Here is a 20,906-nt window from a genome sequence, read left to right on the forward strand (position 1 = left end):
AGAGTGCCTCCCCCAGCCCCAGCCCCAGCCCACATCTGCAAGCACCTCTCCTTTGGTCTATGTCCATCTTCTTGCACCACCTACATCTCATTAGTCAAGCCATCTTCATAGTGCAACTTCTAGAAGACAAACGATTGATCTCTTTCTACTAAGGCTCACTCCAAAAAGCATAATTTCATGTGTATTTATTTCCTAAGGCCACCTTCTTTCCAGAGAAAAGGATGGAGAGGGAGGAAGGGCATGGAGGTTTCAGAGAAAGGTACCTGCCTCACTTTATCTGTGACTAATCATAGACTTCTCATAAGCTTGCTTTGAGAGTGAAACAAGATAATATTTGAGAAGTGTTGGCACTGTGCCTGGTGCGTGGCACTCATTAGAGAAATGGCAGCTGTCACTATTGCTATTATTGCATATATGTTGATCAGTGGAATCAGTGTTCTGGGCCAGGGTTTGCCACAGTGACCTTTCTAGCCAGGAGAGACAATGTGTGAGACTGCCCAGAGATGAAATGTTGTGTTTTAGCCTGACACTCACTGCTGGTTGACTGTGGATAAAACAGGTCTCTGCAAAAGTAGCTAGAAAACCCTTTTCTCATTTTCTGCTTTGACAGCCAGATTGAGGAGAATAGGCCTTCGCAGAGAATTTCTCCTCTCCAGTGAGAAGGCTTGCAAATGTGAAGAAGGTCCCCAGGCCCTCTGCTTTTCCCAAAAGCAGTCCTCTGAGAGGTAACAGTGAGGAGGCTTAGGAGCAGAGGCTTAGCGAGAAGTCCTGGCTTGGCCATTTATGTGCATTACAATTCCTGAACAAGATCCTTAGCTCTCAGATTTCAATTTCCTCATCTAAAAAACTGAAGGTAAAAATACCAGCTTTTCCAAAGTGTTTCAGGAATAAGTGGGTAAGATGTGTCTATCAGCCGGCCCAGCAGTGGCGCTCAACAAAATTGTTTCCTTTCATCTTCCTCCTCTCAAAAATGTATGCCTCGTCTACTGCAGGAGTCTGTCCTCCCAGCGGTACTTCGATGGCTCCACGAGCCTATAACTTCGCTGTCGGATGATGCCTTCCAAGGACATTCTCCAGAGTTAGCGTGTTCTCATTCCGCTGTGTTTGGCTCCTCTGAGCTCCTCGGTTTGGCCATATGCTAAAGAGATTTAGGACGGGATTGGCTACTGGTTGATGGCTGGTATTATAAACATTTTTGTTGCTACCCAACAGACAGTGTGAGGGAACTGGCCCCCTTCCAAAGGAAAACTAGAGAAAAACTATTCCATTTACTATGCAGATGCTTCAAAGTGATTTAGCACAACTACTCCACAGCCCGACTTTCCAAAGAGAAAGTCATCTTTACGACAAGTAAATGACTGACTCATTTATCCAGAAGATAAAGTGATTTGTTCTCTTGTGGATGGGGAATTCAGTTTCCTTATTTACAAGGAACAAGGTCAGAGCTGAAGATGCTGTCTTCCAAATACAAAGCAAATTTGTAGAGGGTGTATTTCACTGAAAGCCAATGTATAAATTACATAAGGGAAAAAAAAGAATTATAGGGTCTGCAATTGCTTTCCAGGGTACAAAAGGACATTTGATTTTTTTTCTCTCGGCATAATTCAGAAGGAAGTGACACCCCAGGGAGCCAAGATTGGGTTTTCTTGTAGGGCAAGAAAGACATTTTTCTAGGGGAGGGAAAGGTATGTGAGGGTTCGGGGGAGGTAAGGATGATTTCTGCTGTTGAACAACGCTGCAAATGAAGCCCAGAATACAGGCAGTCTCTTGGATCATTAAGTACTTTTCTGCACACAGATATATCGATATAAAAAGAATTTCTCAGCCGAAGTGGCTTACAGAGGTGGCACTTGGTTTGGGAGGATGGCAGGGAGATTTATCTTGAATCTGTTTTTTAATTTATGCTTCCAGGGGCCAGATGAGGAGGGCAAGTGTGTAGAGGTCTCTCCAGGTGCCACCACTGTAGAAAGAAATTTTTGTCCGACTGTTCTTCCATGAAGAGAGAATAGAGACACCAGAGACTCACAGAAAGCGAAGTTCATTGGGCATCTTCTGTTTTCCAGGCGGACAAAGAAGAAGCAGGAGCTTCTCCCCCTGAGTCCACAGGAGTCCTTTCTCATTTGACTGTCAAGGTTCCTGGTAGGCAGGGTAGAGTGATGATTTGGAGTGTGATGACTCTTAAGGATCTCTTTTGTCATTGTTGCCCAGTAGAATAATTATTGAGGCCTGAAGACGGTGTGTATAACTGTCTCAGTTCTGGAAGAAGCCTGACATGCCGGTGAAGAGAACTGGGAGGCTGTCAGGCTCCTAACGAAGCCTTTCCTGCTGTGAGAACCATCTTCTGTCAGCAGAAAACATAGTGGTCAGTGTCAGCAAAACCTAATGCCAGCCCTGGGAGCTTGGACTTTGTGCATCTAAAGACTACAAGTTAAGAATTACTTAATTTTTTTTTTCCAGCCAAATGAAAGGTAACCAGTTATCTCCCTGTGATATATGGGAGTATGCCAGGTGCGAATGGAGGCACCAGATGTGTGACGGAAGCTCCTGAAATATGAATGGATAATGTTCTTATATCCATAACTTAGTTTGAACTATATCTGAACGGGGATTGAGAATAATGTTGCAGAATAAAAAACACAATGCTCAGTTAAATCTGAAGTTTAGATATATAAGAAGTACTTTTTAATATAAATATGTCCCATGCAATATTTGGGACACGGTTACACTAAAAATTCTGTATTGTCTAGCTGAAACTCAAATTTAATCTGGCAGTCTATATTACTATTACTATTTGTTAAATCTGGAAACCCTAGTCGGGAAGTAGGTAATGTGTTGCAAGAAGAGAGTAACTTTTAGCTACATCTCTTCTGTGATCAAGATGTTGGCAGGAAGGGGAAAGTAAGGAATATCTGGAGACGAATTACCTGTGTTAGGTAGGTGGCCGTCTTGTCCTCACATATAACCGGTGCAGCTTCCATGAAGAGTGAGTGGCTAGGATATTCGTGTAGAACAGAGGCCAGTTTTCTGAGTGGCCTCTTAAGCCATATGCAGAGCCCCATTACATGCTTTCTGATTTCTCCATACTTTTTGGTTTTATAATTCCATTATGAGTATACTTTCGATTCAAGCCTTGGATTAATTTCAGCTATCATCTCTGTATTAGCGACTCTTAAATGTAAATCTCTATTTTGGGTTATCAACTGATTACCCATGTACTTCTCGTCACAGATCATCCTTTCAGAAAGGATTTATCTGGAGGTCTTTAGACAAGGATGTGGATGGAGTTCCCGATGGTTGCTATGTTTATATTACCAGAAACAGCTTTACATTCGAAAGAGATTCTTTTGAGATTTCAACAAAACTCAGCCTCAAATAATTATGATAAAGAGTGTTTCTTGTTTCAAATTATCTGTGCAATGAGACTTATGCCCTTAAACTACTAATTTCACTGGCCATTATCTAAGAATTAAAATAAAGTAATCAGAATATATTTGAAAGAGCACTAAACTCTGATTAAGAAGACATGAGGTTAAGTCCTCATGCTTCCTCTTACTGTGTGCCTCTCTGGTTTTCAATTACCTTGTCTCTGAATTAGGGGGTGTTGAATAATCTGTAGGGTGTTTTGTAGCGCTAACGTTCTATGATACTATTAGAGTAGTTTATAGCTAGTGTACAAATTAGTCAACCTCAGATTTTGTCTCTTTCACCTGGAGCTCCGTATCTGTCATTCTTATCCCAACTCTAGCGGAAAGAGCAGCCCCAGTTGCCTTAATTTTCTAAGACCAAAGTGCTCAAAAATTCCCGCCCTAACAGCCAACTACCGAGATGGAAGTCCTTCTGTCTACACTTTTCTGTAGACACGAAAATGAGGACTCTTCAGAGGTCCTTTAGCAATGGGTCTCTGGCTCCCACCTACCTCCCCAGCCTCTTATGGGTTGATGATATAGGATTGCTCTTGATGTGGTTAGGCATGGCTGAAAAAGCCACGGTCAGCAGCTCAGCTCTGTGCGCTGTGCCCAGCATATGCGTGTGAATGGTTCCTTTGCGTCACGCAAGCATTCATGCTGTGCTCATTTGGACCCGGCCACCATCACTGATTAGAGCTTCAATACATACAGTTCGCCTGTGATGGCTTATGCCTGTGCTTAACTATGGGACAACGGAAAGCAGATGACTGCTCGAAATGGACTCACAGTGGCTCACAAGAGCTGAGAAATGATCAGGAATGGTACGAGCTGGTTGTTAAGTGCAGCCATTACTAAAAATTAAGTCAATGTACAACAAATAGAGTATACTAAAACAAAGGTAATAGGTATTTAAAACACATTATTTTCTAATTATTTTTTTTGTATTTCTTAAATTATTTTACTCTACATACCTATGTCCTTGATGTTACATGGGTCCGTCATACCTGTGTGGTGGAAACATTGTGTAATGATCTGTTACTGCACATCTCTTCCCAGCCATGCATTCGGCGACCTCAGGTTGGTAGCTACGAATAGGCTAAGGTGGGAGCATTTACACCACAGAAATCAGCAAATGCATCAGACTTTGATTTGTTGCTTTGCTAGGGTCTAAACCTAAGAAATTAATGGAAAGAATGTTACTAATACATATTAAACTTCAAAGTATGTAGTGTCTGCAGCTCTGACATTGTGAATAGCACAAAAAGTGTGGAACTATGATCCCAGTGCTCAAAAACTATTATATATTTTAACAAAAAAGTAACTCATGTCATTGACTAATGAGTGAAGTTCCAATATAGGTCTTTACTGTTTCACATTTGTGAAATAATTATTCTTTCATGTAATAAAAATATCAACCAACATTCATGTAACAACTTGTATTCTTCAATTGCAGACATAGATTTTGGCTATGAATGTAATCCAATGTCCATACAAAATTGATACAAAAATCAGTGGAAGCATTCTGTGAGAACCAATTAACTATACAAAATAGGAAATAAAGAGTACTAGATATTTTATTATTCATACGCTGTGGGCTGCACATTCTTTATATTAGTAAAAATTTTTATCACATTTATATACATATAAATATACTCACAGTTTTTTTTTCTAGAAAGCTCATTATTGAACATTTTTTTGTATGCCACTGACTCAAACCTTTATTTCAATAAAACTCTGTTATTACTTCTTGAGACCCTCTGATTGGCCTGTTTGCTGGGGCTGACACAGTCCTTTATTGAGGCCAGGCCTCCTGATTTGAAATTATGCTCCGATAGATTCTTACAAATCTTTCTTCCCTGATATCCCCACCCTGATGACCCTGTTTCATCTCACCATATTTTGTTGTTCCTGATTCCCATTGGGTCTGGGCCATTGCAGTTGGGTTTTGCTGTGTTCTATTAGAGGAGAGCTGCCATCTCCTTTGTCTCCTGTGTTTGTAGGAGAAGTTCTGCTAAAATAAAACCCCTACCAACCTCTGACCCCAATCTTATTCCATTTAACCTACTGATGAGTTGGGCGGAAGGCTGAACTTGCTTGCTTAACTGTGGGCCTAAAGAAAACCTGAATTCTTCGTTCTTCTGTGTATTGGCGTCCAGGAACAAGCTCTTTACATCAGGCAGAGGCCCATAGTTTGGGGATGCAAATTTAATCTTGGGGTGGAGTGTCAAGAAGCTTGATGTGGTCCCATAGTTCAACATATTATATATAATCAGTTTTATTAGTAATAAAAATGACATTCTGATCTCTGATTATCATCTTTGTCTCCTTTTTTAATAGGTTCTAAACTCAGGAGGGGAAGTCATTTATTTATAGCAAACCCTGTACGCTGTGATGCCAAGGTCTTAAAGTTGAGGATGGGTCAGCCCTAGTTACAAGTGTGCATCCATCTGCTGTCTGTCCCCCATAGTCTGAGCCTTCCCTGTTCGAGTCCACCCAACTCCTGGTACCCTGGCCTTCTCATAGGTCTGGCGGTATCTAATCTATCTTCCTCTCCCTCATCTTCATGGCTCTGGTGATAACCCGGCTTCCAATGTTCTCCTTACTTGATGTCTTTGACTCTGATAGGCCTGATTTCCTTTTGACTTTTGGAGTCATACAGGCCTGAATTTGAATCCCAGCTCTGTCATTTACTAGCTAAATAAACTTGGGTTTAAATTTTCTCCATTTTAGATTTTACATCTGTAAAATGGGTATAAGTATAGAACTAATCTGTTTGAAGATTGAGTAAGGCAAATGTGCAAAGATTTACCATTGTCCCTGATACAAAATAAGTACTCAAAAAATGAGCTATAACTTTTTTGCTTCTTCCTCTCTCCTGCCTGTTAGGATACCTCAGGCTTTGGATCATGGGCGTCTACCATTTCCATTTGTTCCCGTTCAGAGTATAATATTGAGCTGTGTGGTGTTAGCCAGCACGTTCTTTAATGGGGCCCAAGTCTTCACCTCCATCTTGGCCTTCTCAGTGGAACGTTACCGTGCACATTTTTTGCTGACATTAAGACATTACATGTGACATCTCCTCCTGCCAATGCTCTGACACCCCCAAATTAGGATGCCCTTCCAGTTTCCTCCTTTCCATCAGTGCACCCCTCATATGTCCTTGTTCTCGTTGCCTTCTTTACTCCCCATAGCTGATTAGTCATTAAGCCCACCTTAGTCTTTCTCAGAGAGCTTCAGCTACCCTTCATTCTCATGACTGACAGTGACGCGCGCTGAGAAGCCGTTTGGTGCACTCCCATTCAGCCTCCTCACGGCTCTCTGCCCTTGATATCCTTGTTTTCTCCTTTGTGCTTTTGCTCATGATGCTCAAGGGACACGTGATGATCTTTAAGCCAGTCTCTTATTATTTACTGACCTACACTGCTCGCTCTTTGAAATATGTATGTCTTTTCTCTTCAACTGGGTTGTAAACTCCTTGAAGACAAAAAACAGGTCATAAACCTCTCAGAATTACTGTCGTGGTGCTAAACACAGTGCTCAATAAAGGCGTCCTAATGGGATGAATTGATTGAATATAACCCTCTCTTGTTAAGAAAATGTGATAGAGTCCTATTGCCTGTGAAGCCAGTCCCAAGCTCTTCAGACTGGCGTTGCAGGTGGACCGTCAGCTGGCTCCATCCTAACATGCTCTTAATATCAGCTCTTTGGGCCCTCCATTCAGGTGACACCACACACACACACACACACACACACACACACAGAGGCACAGACACACACACACTGAACTGGGCATTACATTGATAATCTTTCTGTCTCAGTTTTGCCTGGGGCTTTGAGACAGTAGGTTCTTAACAGCCCACATTGAAACCTGCAATGCTGGATCACTTGTGACGACCTTGTAAAGGAGGTGGGAAAACCAGTGTTGTGACCCTTTGCTCCACGACAGTAGGCTGAGGTTGACAGGGACTGGGAAGTCAAGAAGAACTTGTCTTCAGAGAAAGTTGTCTCAGGGCAAAGGCATGTCTCCCTTCCAATGGCAGCAATGTGGGGCTTTCTCCTCATCTCCCGTCCAGTGAGGGGTCTTGAAGAGGACTCCACAGAGAGCTTGATATGTTTTCTGGAGTTCCAAGGGAAAAATGGAACCCATGGATAACTCATGATGAGAAAATTTGAAGCTGAAAGTCTGTGGCTGGGGTTGCTTGTCTGTTGACAAAGGAAAGAAAGTTGAGCAAATTCGGTGTCAAGAGTACTTTGGCTGCAGGTTCTGTGTGGACCAGTTGTGCGGCACCTTGCAGAACCAGCTGGGTTCCTTTGAAATGAAAACAGGCCACACTCAAAGGACTTCCGGAGATGGGTCAGTTTGGCAAAAAGAGGCTGGAGGTGTTCCAGTGGGTAGGGGTGAGGGTTGTAAGGGCAGGATGTGCCTTTCATCAGGCTCCCACCTTCTTTGTTAGGACCTCTTTTTCACTTGTTCCTGAATGTTGAAGAAAGTTAGTGTGATTTTATTAATCTTCCCATGGACCTTGGGACTGGCAGTGTGTTTGAAAACTCAAAAGCATGAGGCTTTGCAAAAGCATTTCCGGGCTCCAAGGAGCCTAAGGGGTCCATATGTTCTTGATGTCTCTGTGAGAATGAATGAATCATAGATGTGCATTGAACAAATAAAAGTGTATACTTCCTCTACAGGTAATACAGGCTTGCCATTCTTGTCCCAAAGCAATTGAAGTTGTAGTCAATGCCTACGAACACATCAAGTGGAACGTAAAGTGGAAAAGAGCTATCCCCGATGATGACCTGGAGGTAAAGAATCCATTCACTTTCTGTGGTTTTTCACTGTAAAATAGTTCAATAGAAGTACAGAAAATTCTAATTAAAAAACTGGTCTTGAGAGCACTTTTAAGACCTACTTAAATGCAATGAGACAAATGGTTATAAAATGCAGGTGTGAGAGGGGCGCCTGTGGCCCAGTCAGTTATGGTTCTGCCTTTGGCTCAGGCATGATCCCAGGGTCCTGGGATGGAGCCCTGCATGGAGCCCTGCATTGGGCCCCCTGCTTAGCAGGGAGTCTGCTGCTCCCCTTCCCTCTGTGTGCATGTTCTCTCTCTCTCTCAATAAATAAGTAAAATCTTTAAAAAAAATGCAAGTGTGAGAATAAATAGATGTACCAAGTATGTAGTGTTTGGGAATGTCTAGAGGATTTCTCCATTTCAGGGCAAGTTGAACATTTGTGTAAAGGTGACAGTTTTACTTTCTCCTCAATAATTTCGATGATTTAATAATAATAATAATAATAATAATAATAATAATAGTAATATTTGAGATTGCTTATATAATATTTTTACCAGAAGACTAGTCATTCATGTAGATTATTTCATTTTTTTTTTTTTTTAGTTGTATTTATTTATTTTAGAGAGACAGGGAGAGAGAGGAGAATGAGAGGGAGGGACAGAGGGAGAGGGAACGTCAAGCAGATGTCACACTGAGCCCAAGCCCCACAAGGGGCTCGATCTCACGACCCTGAGATCACAACCTGAGCCGAAACCAAGAATTAGACACTTAACCAACTGTGCCACCCAGGCACCTCTATTTCATTCACTTTTAGTTATCTTGAAGACTTTAAGTGTATTAAAAATCCTTAATGAGTCATGCAGAAAGCCATCGACAGAGCTGAGTTCTCACTCTGCAAACGGACTTCGCTGCCTTGGTGAACAAGCGCCCCCACTGAGCCTCCCGTTCTTGGTTTCGGCAGTCACAGTCTGTCTCCAGCGTGTGGAGAAGTACCAGGCACAGAGTGCAAAGCTCATTGGGCTCAGAGGCCGATGGCTTCAGTGCGATCGTACTCTGCTCCTTTTGAACTATCTCGCCCTTAAAAAGTGACTTATAACTTTTAGTTAACGTCATTAACAGAACAAATATCTGAATGTATGGGCCACATAAGACACATAAAGGATATACAGTAGTATTTAGATTAATTTTGAATTGCTGCTTGGATATGCGCTGGTCCAGGCAGTTCACATGAGTATATGTTATCTCATTTCCTGGGTTTCTGAATTGTGGTGTGTTATGTCCTCTCGTCTCCCTTTTCTCCTCACGTATCACTGCCTCAGCCCCCATCTCAATTTTATGTTTAATTTTTCTCATTGTCAGAGACCCTAGAAAGTTTCCATTGTGTATAAAGTAGGGACCAAATACATCATTGTTGATTTCTACTGATGGAAACTCTGGGGCTTTTCTGACTCCAACCTGTCTTGCCTCCCTTTGCAGAGATACTGGGATTTCTACCACTCTCTCTTCACGGTGTGCAGTAACTCTCCAAGGACTCTCATGCATTTATCGAGATGTGCCATTCGAAAAACGTTGCACAACAGATGTCACCGAGCAATTCCTTTGCTTTCCCTCCCATTGTCATTGAAAAAGTACTTGCTTTTAGAGCCAGAGGGAATCATTTATTAAGCCTTATGAGACAGAAGTTCCCAATCCTAGATATTTAAGTGGACTCACCAGGTAGACACAGTTTGCATAAATAAAATGGTACTTGGGTTGATTATAACACTTCAGGGATTTCAAAACACTTGACAAACTCTATGTCATTAATCCTAGCGTATCACAGTGAGGGGAAATAAACAAGAAGTAAAGTTAAGGAATTCTCAAAGACAAGAATGTATCCAGAAGATACTGACAGTGGTAATAACTAATGTGTATAGTGTTTTTACTTGGTGCCTGATATATTTTTGTAAAATTTTCATATATCATCTCATTTGAAATGGGACCCAGTTTTTCTTACAACCAACCTCATTCTCTCCCTTATCAGTAATAGGTTTACATTACTGTTCAGTTGGCAAAATCATAGGCTTTGTGATTGGCCTCTTAATCCCAGTGGCTTCCAGCCCTTCCCACCACCATTTCTGCTTAGCAAGGATTATTGTCACTAGTTTTGCAAACTCCTATCCCCCCTCTCAGCTCTTTAACGTACTTTTGGGGAAGAGAGCATTTGAGCCTATTCAAAACAAGGAGATCTCTGAGTTAAAGTAGAAACGAAAAACAAAGACCAGTCCACTTAATAGTCAAAAAAAATGGACATTTCCAACATATGCCCATTGAGCCAGAGACTGGAGATGTGATGAGGGTCTAAAGCGAGGACTCCTGCTCTCCAGAATCTCACCATTTAGCAGAGGATCCGGACATACAGGCAGGAAACTGCCATGTCAGATATCAGGGGCAACGGTACAGGTGCAGACTCAGTTTTAGTGCTTGTGCTTCGAAGTCATGTTTCTGCCCTGAAGTGTGATTTTCCTTTTAAGCATGAATATAAAAGAGTGAACGGATTGTGTGACATAGAGGGAGGTCCCGGGGCTGTTAGTGTAAATGTATTCACTTTCAGTTTCTCTGAACATCTAGAAACTCTTTTACTTTAGTTTGAGTTCCTGTTTAGAATCCTCTTTGGGAAAAAATATTGCACACTCAATGGCTCCCATGTATGCGACAAGAAAGTTTAGTAAGATGTGTACAAGGAAGTGTGTGAAGGAAAGAACTTCAGTTGATGACTTGGTCTCATTGTGTAATAGACTGACATTTCAGAGCCTTTTAGCTGGAAGGTAAGGAACACTTTGCTAGCGATGGCTGGCTACTGAAAGAGCAAATAGACTTTTTGGAAATGGTAAAAGTTTGAGAAACTGGTGGAAAGATAAGTGTGTCAATCAGGCTTGTTAGTTAGTGGGTTGCAGAAAGTGAAATGTAGATGATTAACCTCTGGACCTCAGGGTTTATGAGGCCAACTTCGCTTTGCTTTTTTGTTCTTGCTAATCACTTTTAGGTAAGCTCATTGCCTCTTAACATTGCTTTTTTTTTTTAGAAGTTAGAACAGAAGTAATTAGGCACAGACCAATCCATTTGCCAGTTGTAAGCAGGTTTATTTGTGTGGTTCCTCACCTTTTCTTTTCTTTTTTTCTTTTCTTTTCTTTTCTTTTCTTTTCTTTTTTTTCTTTCTCTCCTTCTTTCTTTCTTTCTTCTTTCTTTCTTTCTTTCTTTTTTTTTTTTTTTTTGAGAGAATGAGAGCTTAGAGGGAGAGGGAGAAGCAGGCTCCCTGCTGAACAGAGAGCCGGTTGCTGGGATCGATCCCAGGACCCTGAGATCATGACCTGAGCCGAAGGCAGACGCTTAACCTACTGAGCCACCCAGGTGTCCCTTCTTCATCTTATTTAATTTTAGATGCTTGAGTTTTGAGTAGAAATGATGTCAAGTATTCCACCAGCCCACCACCTAGACTGTGCTTCTACACTGGGATTCTCATATGCCCTGTGGCCTGTAGGAAAAATCATGGGTAGTTACAATAATATTTCTGATTTTCTTCAGTCTTCCTCCGATATTTTGAGATAACTAATTTGTACTAAAACAAGATCTGTATTGTGGAATAGGATGCTGAATTTGTATAAACTATTCCTATAAAAACAGTGATCCTTCAAAAAATTGTTTGCAGCAAGTGGTGTTGGAACACATCCCAGAATGCTGGGTGGGGGCGCATGTTGCCCTCACCTTCGGGAATATTCTGGCGGAAAAATTTGTGATGCGGTGTCTTTGTCAATAAAACGCTGAGGACAAAGGGAGAGGGTGTTCCTTGCATTAGGAAATGTTTCTCAATCTGCTTGCTCGTGCTTAAACATTTTATGTTAATTAGCGCATAATACGTGCCTATTTATTTTGAATTGTTTACTCATACATTTAAAGTTATTTCTCTTTATCTTTGAACTTTTATTTAAAGGACTTAAATAAAGCTGTTTCCTTTCATCTTTGAGAGCTGTTTATCTACCGATAAGACTTTTTCCCAATTGACTATAGCAAGAGATCTCGGAAGAGCTCTACATATTTCATTGCCGTCTTCAACATCAAGAAAGAAAAAGAGAATGAGGAAATGTTCCTGTAAATGAATAATATCTTCAAAAGAAAGTAAAGGGTAAATACAAATAAAAGGCAAGCTGTTGCTATAGGAACAAGAGTTTTTGTTTGTTTTTAAGATGTATTTATTTGTTTTAGAGAGAGCAAGTGAGCACGTGTGAGCAGGGGAGGGAGAGAGAGAGAAGCAGACTCCCTGCTGACCTTGGAGTCCACTGGTGGGGCTTGACCTCACCACCCTGAGATTATGACCCGAGCCGAAATCAAGAGTCAGATGCTCAACCAACTGAGCCAACCAGGCGCCCCAGAAAAAAGAGTGTTTTACTACTAATAAAAAAAATGCTACCACAATCATTCTCTCCCACCTGTCTCCATCTTTGTCCTCCTGGTCCTTTCATTCCCCTTCATTCTCCCCATTCACACAACCCCAGGCAACAGCAACAGAGGAAATGATGTCCTCAGGCTGCTTTTGGAACTTTCTGTAAATAGTCATTTAGTGGCCTGAGAAACAAACCTCTTCTCTTTTGTAAGTTACACGTGAGGAAAGATCTTTAAGATGAGGGAAGACCACCTATCCAGCTTTCTCTCCTTCTCAGGATCTAGACACACTTGTGTTTTATTTATTAATCACATGGTTGTTACATTGCCACTTTGTCCTTCCATCCTGAACCCAGTGGCTTCTAATAAAAAACACAGCAGTCGAAAACTGATTGTACAGATAAGAACAGTAACAAACCATTTGCAGTGGGTTATCAATGTTGGAAAGAACAGCTGAGCCTTATGTTTTTGTTACTCATCCGATTGTTTGTGAGGAACTCAAGAAGTTTTAAACCGGCACGCTTCCAAAACTTTAAAAAAACAATCCAAATTATTCACTCATTTTCTTTGAAACATAGACACCATGGCTGGTGTCTGGAAGAAAGTCACTGTCATTCTCCTGAGGAGTATAAACAGATGCATTACAGTTAGATGTTAAGAGTTCTGGCTCTGGTACCCATCTACCTGGATTCAATTTCTGACTTCCAACCTTATCTGATCCGTTATCTAGGGAAAAAGATGCACTTACTCCATGATTCAGTTTCCTCATTTATAAAATGGGAATAATAACAGTATATCATGAAAGTTTTACATGATTGTCTTGAGGTGTCGAGGAGGAAAAAGTTTTCCTCGACTCTCTTAGGATCCCAGGTTGGGTCTGAAAATTAAACTGAGAAAGGTTATAGGAAAAAACATACAAGTTCTGCATGATGGGGAACTTCATATGGAAATGAGGATCTGAAGAAACAGAACTGAGTATTTTTATGGTAAGTTTGAGTAAGAGTAGGCAGTTGTGTAAAAAACATGATGGATCCTTAAGGAATATGAGGGGAGACTTAGCAAGTCCTGTTTGTTAGATTCTTCTCTGGTATTCCTTTTTCTTAAGAGAGAAAAATGCCTCTTTCCTCCAGGTACAGGGAGGACACCTCCCACAGGAGAGTTTTATGACCTGTTTCAGGTGGAAAGATGTAGGGAAATCAGAGTGACCTTCTTGCTTCTGCTGTTTTCCCAAACTCCTTCAGCTTATAGTATGCAATATGCCAAGATACCATACTTTGGGGTTGCATGTCCTAAAACCCCATCAGAGGGTTAAATTGCTTATACATTAAATCACATAGAACAGTAAGCATTTTCTTATTATCATCGTCCTTGTTATTTTCATAATTATTATTATTTAGGGAGAGGTCTCTACCAGGATGGTGTATTCGTAGAGTTATAGCCAAAGGTGATACATGGTAGATTTTTGCTCCCATTGGCAAATACTCATTGAACTCTTACTATGAGCTAGGCGCTTTGCTCGGGCCTGGAATCAATAGGGGAAACAAGACAAAGCAGGTCTCTGACCTTCTTGGGCTTTTTTGAGGTCGAAGATGAAGGTTGAAATAACATGGATTTGGATGATTAGCAAAGAAGCAAATTAATTACTTTAGGGAAATTTGCCCTTTTGCAACTGGGTTTATCAAGGATGCAATGACCCTTTTACTATTTCATGAAGGCTGAGGAGTCATTTAAAATATCTAGCACGTGAACAGAGTTTTCATCTTCCCTCTAACTTTGTAGCAGAAGGAATGTAGACTGGCAACGAGATTCCTGGAGGTGGGGTTATTGCCTGTCGGACTGATTGGACAGGGAGGGTTGAAGAATTTCATCAAATTATTCTTTCACTTTCAAGAATTTATTCACTAAATGTGTGGTTCTGTGAAGTAAGTGGAAGGAGGAAGGGGATGTTGATGCCAATTCACTCCAAGATTCACTATCAGTGGCACCATGTTTTTTTTGTTTGTTTGTTTTTACTAAGAATAATAAAAAGTATACAGTATTTTTTTAAATTAGGTACTATCTAACTGAGCGAGTTTTCTGTCAGCCTGCTGTAAAATGGTTGTTAGAAGTGGTTTTCAAAACTTATTTTTAGTGATAAATTGCCTTCTTTATATTTTTGGTCCTACCTCTCACCAAGGCAAAGCACTACATGAAATATGAAAAACTATCTTTCAAGAAACAATTGCTTTCTTTCCTTTCCTCTCTCTCTCTCTCTTTTTTTAGCAACACTAAGTGGATTAGGTGTGCTTAAAATTCTTCTTTAGTAATTGGTTTTCTCAGATATAGGTATGCCTCAATGATAGTGGATAACAATTATGCAAATATATGCTAATCCAGCCAAGGAAATAAAATAATGATGCCACCTTGTACTTCCTATATTAAAGACACTGGTGGATTAGTTCTTAGTGCTTATCGAGCATGAAGACTTGACAAAACAGAACTATCATGGGGAGTTTAAGGATGTCTTCGAAGTAGAAGTTAGGTACCAGGGGCCTTCTCAAGGTCCAGGAGTCCAAACACTGCCCTGAATCACAAAGGAAGATGTTTCTTCACTACCCGTTCCAGATTTGGGGGAACCTAAAGGTCAGTGTGTGATTGACAAAAGGTGGGAACCAATGGAGATCACCATCAACTCAATTCAGAGAGCAAGACCTACAAACTGAGCTGCCCTTCTAAGCACAAACTCTCCCTTATAAGTCCTGGCAGAAGGACTTCGGTGGGCTACATCAGCCGAACTCCTGCCCCCTGGTTTCCTGCTGGGTCCAGTCAATGCCAAGACCCATCGAAGCCTGAAGGGCAAGAGAAGATGGAGCTTGGGATCCTTTCTGGCCCCCACCCTGCTGTGCCCCCTCTTGATGGCAGCTGAAGTCCTTTCACTAGGCACAGCTCCTGTGAGGAGCACTTCTCCTGAGCTACTGTTTTCCTTGGGTGATAGTAACTGCTTCCCCCACTTATTCCTTCAGACCTAGGGGTAGTGGAGGCTTCCTCCTGTTGTTTGTGTCCCAGGCACTTCCTCATTCTTGGCTACCCACATTTCTATAAATTGTCCTTGATGAAATTCTCTTCAATCACCCCTACTGAGCATGCAGTTCATTTCCTCTTGGGATGGCGACAGATGCGCGAGCACACGGAGGACTGTGACAAGTCAGCGAGAGCCCGGGGGGTGATCCAGATGGTAAGTGCCGTGGGCTTGAGGGAAAACAGGTCACTGTGACCAGCGGTTAGGCAGGGGGACCTGGGCTGTGACCTGAAGAAGGGTGGGGTTGGGGTAATAACATGAGTAGGAGTAGGGCAGTGGAGGGGCCGGCAATTAAGGTAAGTCAGTAGCCTCCGTGAAGGGTTAGGGTTGGAATATATGACGCGTATTCACCATCACCAGTTAAACAACCTTGCTGGAAACAGAAGGTGAACGTTTGTTGAAGAGTGGAGGATGAGGTCGGCAGGGCTGGGCGGATCAAATTGTGAAGTATCCTGAACCATGGGGAAACACCATGGAGAACCAATGGAGTGTTATTATCATAATTGCTCTTTTTCCAACCTTATAACTTTTGTGGTAGTAATAATTATGACACAACTCTGTAACATTTATATGGTATTTCGTAATGTTCAGAGAACCTTCATGGTGCTTAAAACAGGTAATTGCCTTTACTATTCCCCTCAACTCCTCTTCCCCGCCCCCCCCATACAATTCTGAAGATTTAAACATGAAAAAAAAAAAGTTTAAACATGACATTAATTAACCTCTTCTTGTGTAAAACGCTTCAATCATGCGGAATGATTTACTCAAGCAAAGAAGCAACTATATATCCTTGCATTTTTTTAAAAAAAATATTTTATTTATTTGAGAGAGAGAGAGCAGAGGTGGGGAGGAGGGGCAGAGGGAGAGGGAGAAGCAGACTTCGTACGGAGCAGGGAGCCCGATGTGGAATTCGATCCCAGGACCCTGGGATCATGACCGGAGCCGAAGACAGATGCTTAACCGACTGAGCTATCCAGGCACCCCAAAACTTGCTTTTTTTTTTTTTTTTAACATCAAAAGCTAAAGAATTTTTTTTTTTTTAATTGCACAGGGGGGAAAAAAGGAAATCTTTCTCCCTAGACATAAGAGGGTGAAGGAACAGAGGCAAAATTGGAAGTTCTAGGATTGCATATAATTTTCATCCTGCCAGTGTTCAAGTGATAAGTTGTTTACAGAAGCCCTGACACGATTACCCTCCTTCAGGGGCCCCAGAGCTCCCAGCACGGCTGAGGTCTGCGCAACAGTGAGAGATCTCTTCAGATGATCCACAGGGGAAGCTTAGGTTGCCTCAAGTGGTTTCTAAGTAACCTTTGGGTGGTTCTACACTAAAGATACCTACAAACAAACTGCAGTGTTAGCTCCCATTTGTAAGCAATGCAGTGCTGCCCGGGGGGCAAAATATGGATTTTGGAATTCAATAGTTTGGGATTTTAATCTGGATCGTGTGGCTTAATATCTGTGTGAATTTGAGCCAGTTTCTTAACCCAAGTGTCAGTTTCTTTATTTGGATAGAAGAGGTTAACTATCTGATGTACAAGGCTCTTTTGGGGACTAAATGAAATCATGCAAAGCATCGAAAGCAGGGTCCTGTATGTAGTTGAGCCCCAGTAAATGCTCAGATGCTACATGGGTCGGCTATGTGTGTGTGGAGGGGAAAGCATTAGGTAGAAGATGCTGGAAAACATGCAGTTTCTAAGACATTCATGTAGACAGGCCGGAGAAGTGACTTGTGGTTTTTATTGCATTTTATTTAACTATAACAATTTTCCTGTGGTACAAGCTTTCGTGTGGCAAGCTGATCCAAGCCCACTGGATTTTGGTTTTCTGCTCTTCATAGCTTGGCCTGAAAGGGGCAATGTAGAACTTTCTCCTTGCCATGAATCAGAGCTGCGGGCTACTAACTCGCCGCTCTCCTAAAATACAGTCACTGGAGAAAATTAAACAGGAGGTAGAAGGAACAGCTACCAAGAAAGCAACAAGGAGAAAAGCTTCCCAGATGAGGCCTGTGGCTTCGGTCTGTCTACCCTGACCCCTCCAGAGAAGGGCAGGGTCATCCCACCTGAGTGCCTAGTGTGCCATCTGTGGACTAGTCAAACAATGGCACCAGAAAGGTCTCAGAGGCGCTCACTTTTGGAAAAGCATGAAAGTATTCCTTCCTGAGATAACCTAGCAGAATAGCTGGCTACACAGACACAAGCAGAGTCAGCCTTGTGACTTGTAGACCCCACACATGCCTGAAAAGTATAGACACACGCATATTCAGCAAACAGTTGTGAGTGGAATGTATGGAGCTATCTAGCCAATGATATGCCATCGATATGTGTGGCAGCCCACAGAAGGAAAGCTGTACATGTGTAGACCCTGGACACATCCAGAAAAATCACATAGGCCGAACCTCTTGCAATGAGTTGATATTTGAGTTGGTTTTTAATATTCCTTAAATATTTTTTTGGCCTTGGGCTGACTGACTTATTTCACTTGTACTCCCTCTATGTGTATAGCCCGTCTTTCTTTCTTTCTTTCTTTCTTTCTTTCTTTCTTTCTTTCTTTCTTTCTTTCTTTCTTTCTTTCTTTCTTTCTTTCTTTTCTTTCCTTCCTTCCCTCTTTCTTTCTTTCTTTCTTTCTTTCTTTCTTTCTTTCTTTCACCTACCTTTCTTATTTTGGTATTACATGGTGCTCAATCTGAGCTTGTTGGGATGGCAAAAAATGTGGCCTGCCACCTCACACCTTTGGCAGACAATACTAAGAAATCAAGGTATTCTCTCCTTTTGAGGCCAGACAGCCTCAGAGTCCCCGTCAACACAGTATCTAGAGGGCCAGTATCATGTGCTTGGGGTTAATAGGCAAGATGAAACTTATTTGTCATCTCTGGGTTCTAGTCTCAAAGTGCTCACAGACTCATGGTCAGGTGCATGTAAATAAAAAGCCGGCAGAATTGGAAGGCAGGTGATGATGACTGGTTCCAGGTTTTTTTTTTTTTTTCTTTTTCTTTCTTCCTTTCTTTTTCCTTTTCTTTTCTTTCTGTCTTGACTTTTCTTTCTTTCTTTCTTTCTTTCTTTCTTTCTTTCTTTCTTTCTTTCTTTCTTTCTCTTTCCTTTTTTTTTGTGGGAAGAAACATAGAATTCATTCAACAAATACTTGTTGAGCCAGTGCCAAGTATTTAAAGGTGAATAATGGGGCACCTGGGTGGCTCACTCGCCAAGCGTCTGTCTTCGGCTCAGGTCATGATCCCAGGGTCCTGGGATTGAGCCCCTCATTGCGCTTCTTGCTCAGCGGGGAGCCTGCTTCTCCCTCTCCTTCTGCCTGCCACTCTGCCTGCTTGTGCTCTCTCTCTCTGTCAAATACATAAATAAAATCTTTAAAAAATTATAAAATAATAAAATAAAAAATATTAAAAAAATAAAGGTGAATAATGGCAGACAAAGTCCCAGCCTACATGGGGCACTGATAAGGCAATGGTTCTCACTCCGAGCTACGCATTAGAACATTTGGGGTGCTTCAAGAAATATTAGCACCCACCCCCAACTTACTCTTTTAAAAGCCTTAATAAGCTCATCATATCATGTTAAAAATGTCTGTCTGCATATCTGTCTCCCCAACTAGGTTGGAAGGAACTGTAATCTCTTCAAGTTTGTTGTTTATCTTAAATTAAAATTTACACACAGCAAAATACATAACTTTTAAATATTTAATTGGATGAAGTTATATGAACATATATGCTTGTGTCATCAGCACTTTAATGAAGATAAAGAACACATCTATTAGCCCAGAATGATTCTTTCTGCCTCTTTCCTAAACCCTCACCTCCCATAGGCAACACTATACTATTTCTGTCACCAGAGGTTAGATTTACTTCTTGAACTTCGCAGAAATGGAATTATACAGCAGATACCTTTTTGTGTCTGACTTCTTTCTCTTAACATAATATTTTGAGATTCATCCATGTTTTTACATGTATCAGTAGTTTGCACCTTTTTATTTCTTTATAGTGTTCCATTGTATGTATGTATGCAAGCTGCTTATCATTTCTTCTGCTGGTAGACATTGGGTTGTTTCCAGTTTTGTGGTAGTGATAACTGTGATGATTACTTTTATGTTTCAACTTGCATAGGCTATGGTGCCCAGATATTTGGTCAAATACCAATCTTGATAGTGACTTTTTTTTTTAGCAGTGCTTAACATGAAATCAGTAGATTTTGAGTTTACCCAGACTCATAATACTCCATATTATAGGGTGAATTATCCTTTATAATATGGGCGGGCCTTATCCAATCAGTTGAAGGCCTTCTCAGAGAAAGACTGGTGACCTCAATCTTTTTCTGCCTCCAGACTGCCTTCAAACTCACAATGAAAACATAAACTCTTCTCTGGGTCTCCAGCTTGCTGACCCCTACAATGACATAAGCCAATTCCTTAAAAGAAACTGTCTCTCTCTCTCTCTCTCTTTATACATACGTATAAGTCATATTGATTCTGCGTCTCTGGGGAACCCTGACTAATACAGTGGGCAAACCTGCTATAAACATTCTTCTTCAAGTCTTTTTGTGGATGCTTTTCCATTTCCCTTGGGTAAATATCTAGGAATAGAATTGAAAGATCAGTCAGTAGGCATATATTTAACTTTATAAGAAAGTACCAGGGGCATCTGGGTGTCTCAGTCTGTTAAGCATCTGCCTTCAACTCAGGTCATGATCCTGGAGTCCTGGGATCAGCCCCAGGTGTGGCTCCCTGCTCATCAGGGAGTCTGCTTCTCTCTCTGCCCCTCACTCCACTTGAGCTCTCTCTCTCACTCGCTCACTCTCTCAAATAAATAAATAAATAAATAAATAAATAAAATCTTTTTAAAAAAATAAAAAATATTAAAAACTTAAAAAAAAAAAAAAAAAGAAAGTGCCCAACAGTTTTCCAAGTTTTTTCACATTCATCAGCAAGATATGAGAGTTCTGGTTTCTATACATTTTTGTCAACATTTAGTGGTGTCAGTCTTTTTAATTTTAGCTATTTTGATGGCTGTGTATTCATGTTTTTGTAGCTTTAATTCACATTTCTCTGAGGGCTAAAGATGTTAAACAGCTTTTATGTGCTTATTGGCTATTCATGTATCCTCTTTGGTGGACTGCCTGTTCAAATATTTTGCAATTTGTTCCCTTTTGAATCTCAACTTCTAGCATTCAGTGGTCACTTGATATAAAACTATTGAATTAATAAATAAAAGAATATTATATCATCTATCA

The 20,906-nt window shown here is 41.1% G+C and overlaps 1 protein-coding gene across 4 annotated transcripts in view; it reads left to right on the forward strand.

The window, feature by feature from the left end:
• The window catches only part of ASB4 (ankyrin repeat and SOCS box containing 4), a 60,334-nt gene extending 47,687 nt beyond the window's left edge, over window positions 1-12,647 (forward strand). Inside the window, exons 4-6 of one of the 4 annotated variants that reach the window (XR_008956322.1) lie at window positions 8,094-8,207; window positions 12,166-12,357; window positions 12,438-12,647. Coding sequence is in view for 3 of the 4 variants with exons in the window: in XM_026506092.4 (XP_026361877.1) it covers window positions 8,094-8,207; window positions 9,672-9,860 (303 nt within the window). In the remaining variant the exon portion in view is untranslated. Of the gene's footprint in view, window positions 1-1,911; window positions 4,829-8,093; window positions 8,208-9,671 lie in introns of those variants that run through there. The other 3 variants (XM_026506092.4, XM_044386658.3, XM_044386663.3) reach the window with 3 other exon arrangements.
• Window positions 12,648-20,906: the final 8,259 nt, after the last annotated feature.

The sequence above is a fragment of the Ursus arctos genome, unplaced genomic scaffold (assembly GCF_023065955.2).
Source record: "Ursus arctos isolate Adak ecotype North America unplaced genomic scaffold, UrsArc2.0 scaffold_3, whole genome shotgun sequence".
Classification (NCBI taxonomy): domain Eukaryota; kingdom Metazoa; phylum Chordata; class Mammalia; order Carnivora; family Ursidae; genus Ursus; species Ursus arctos.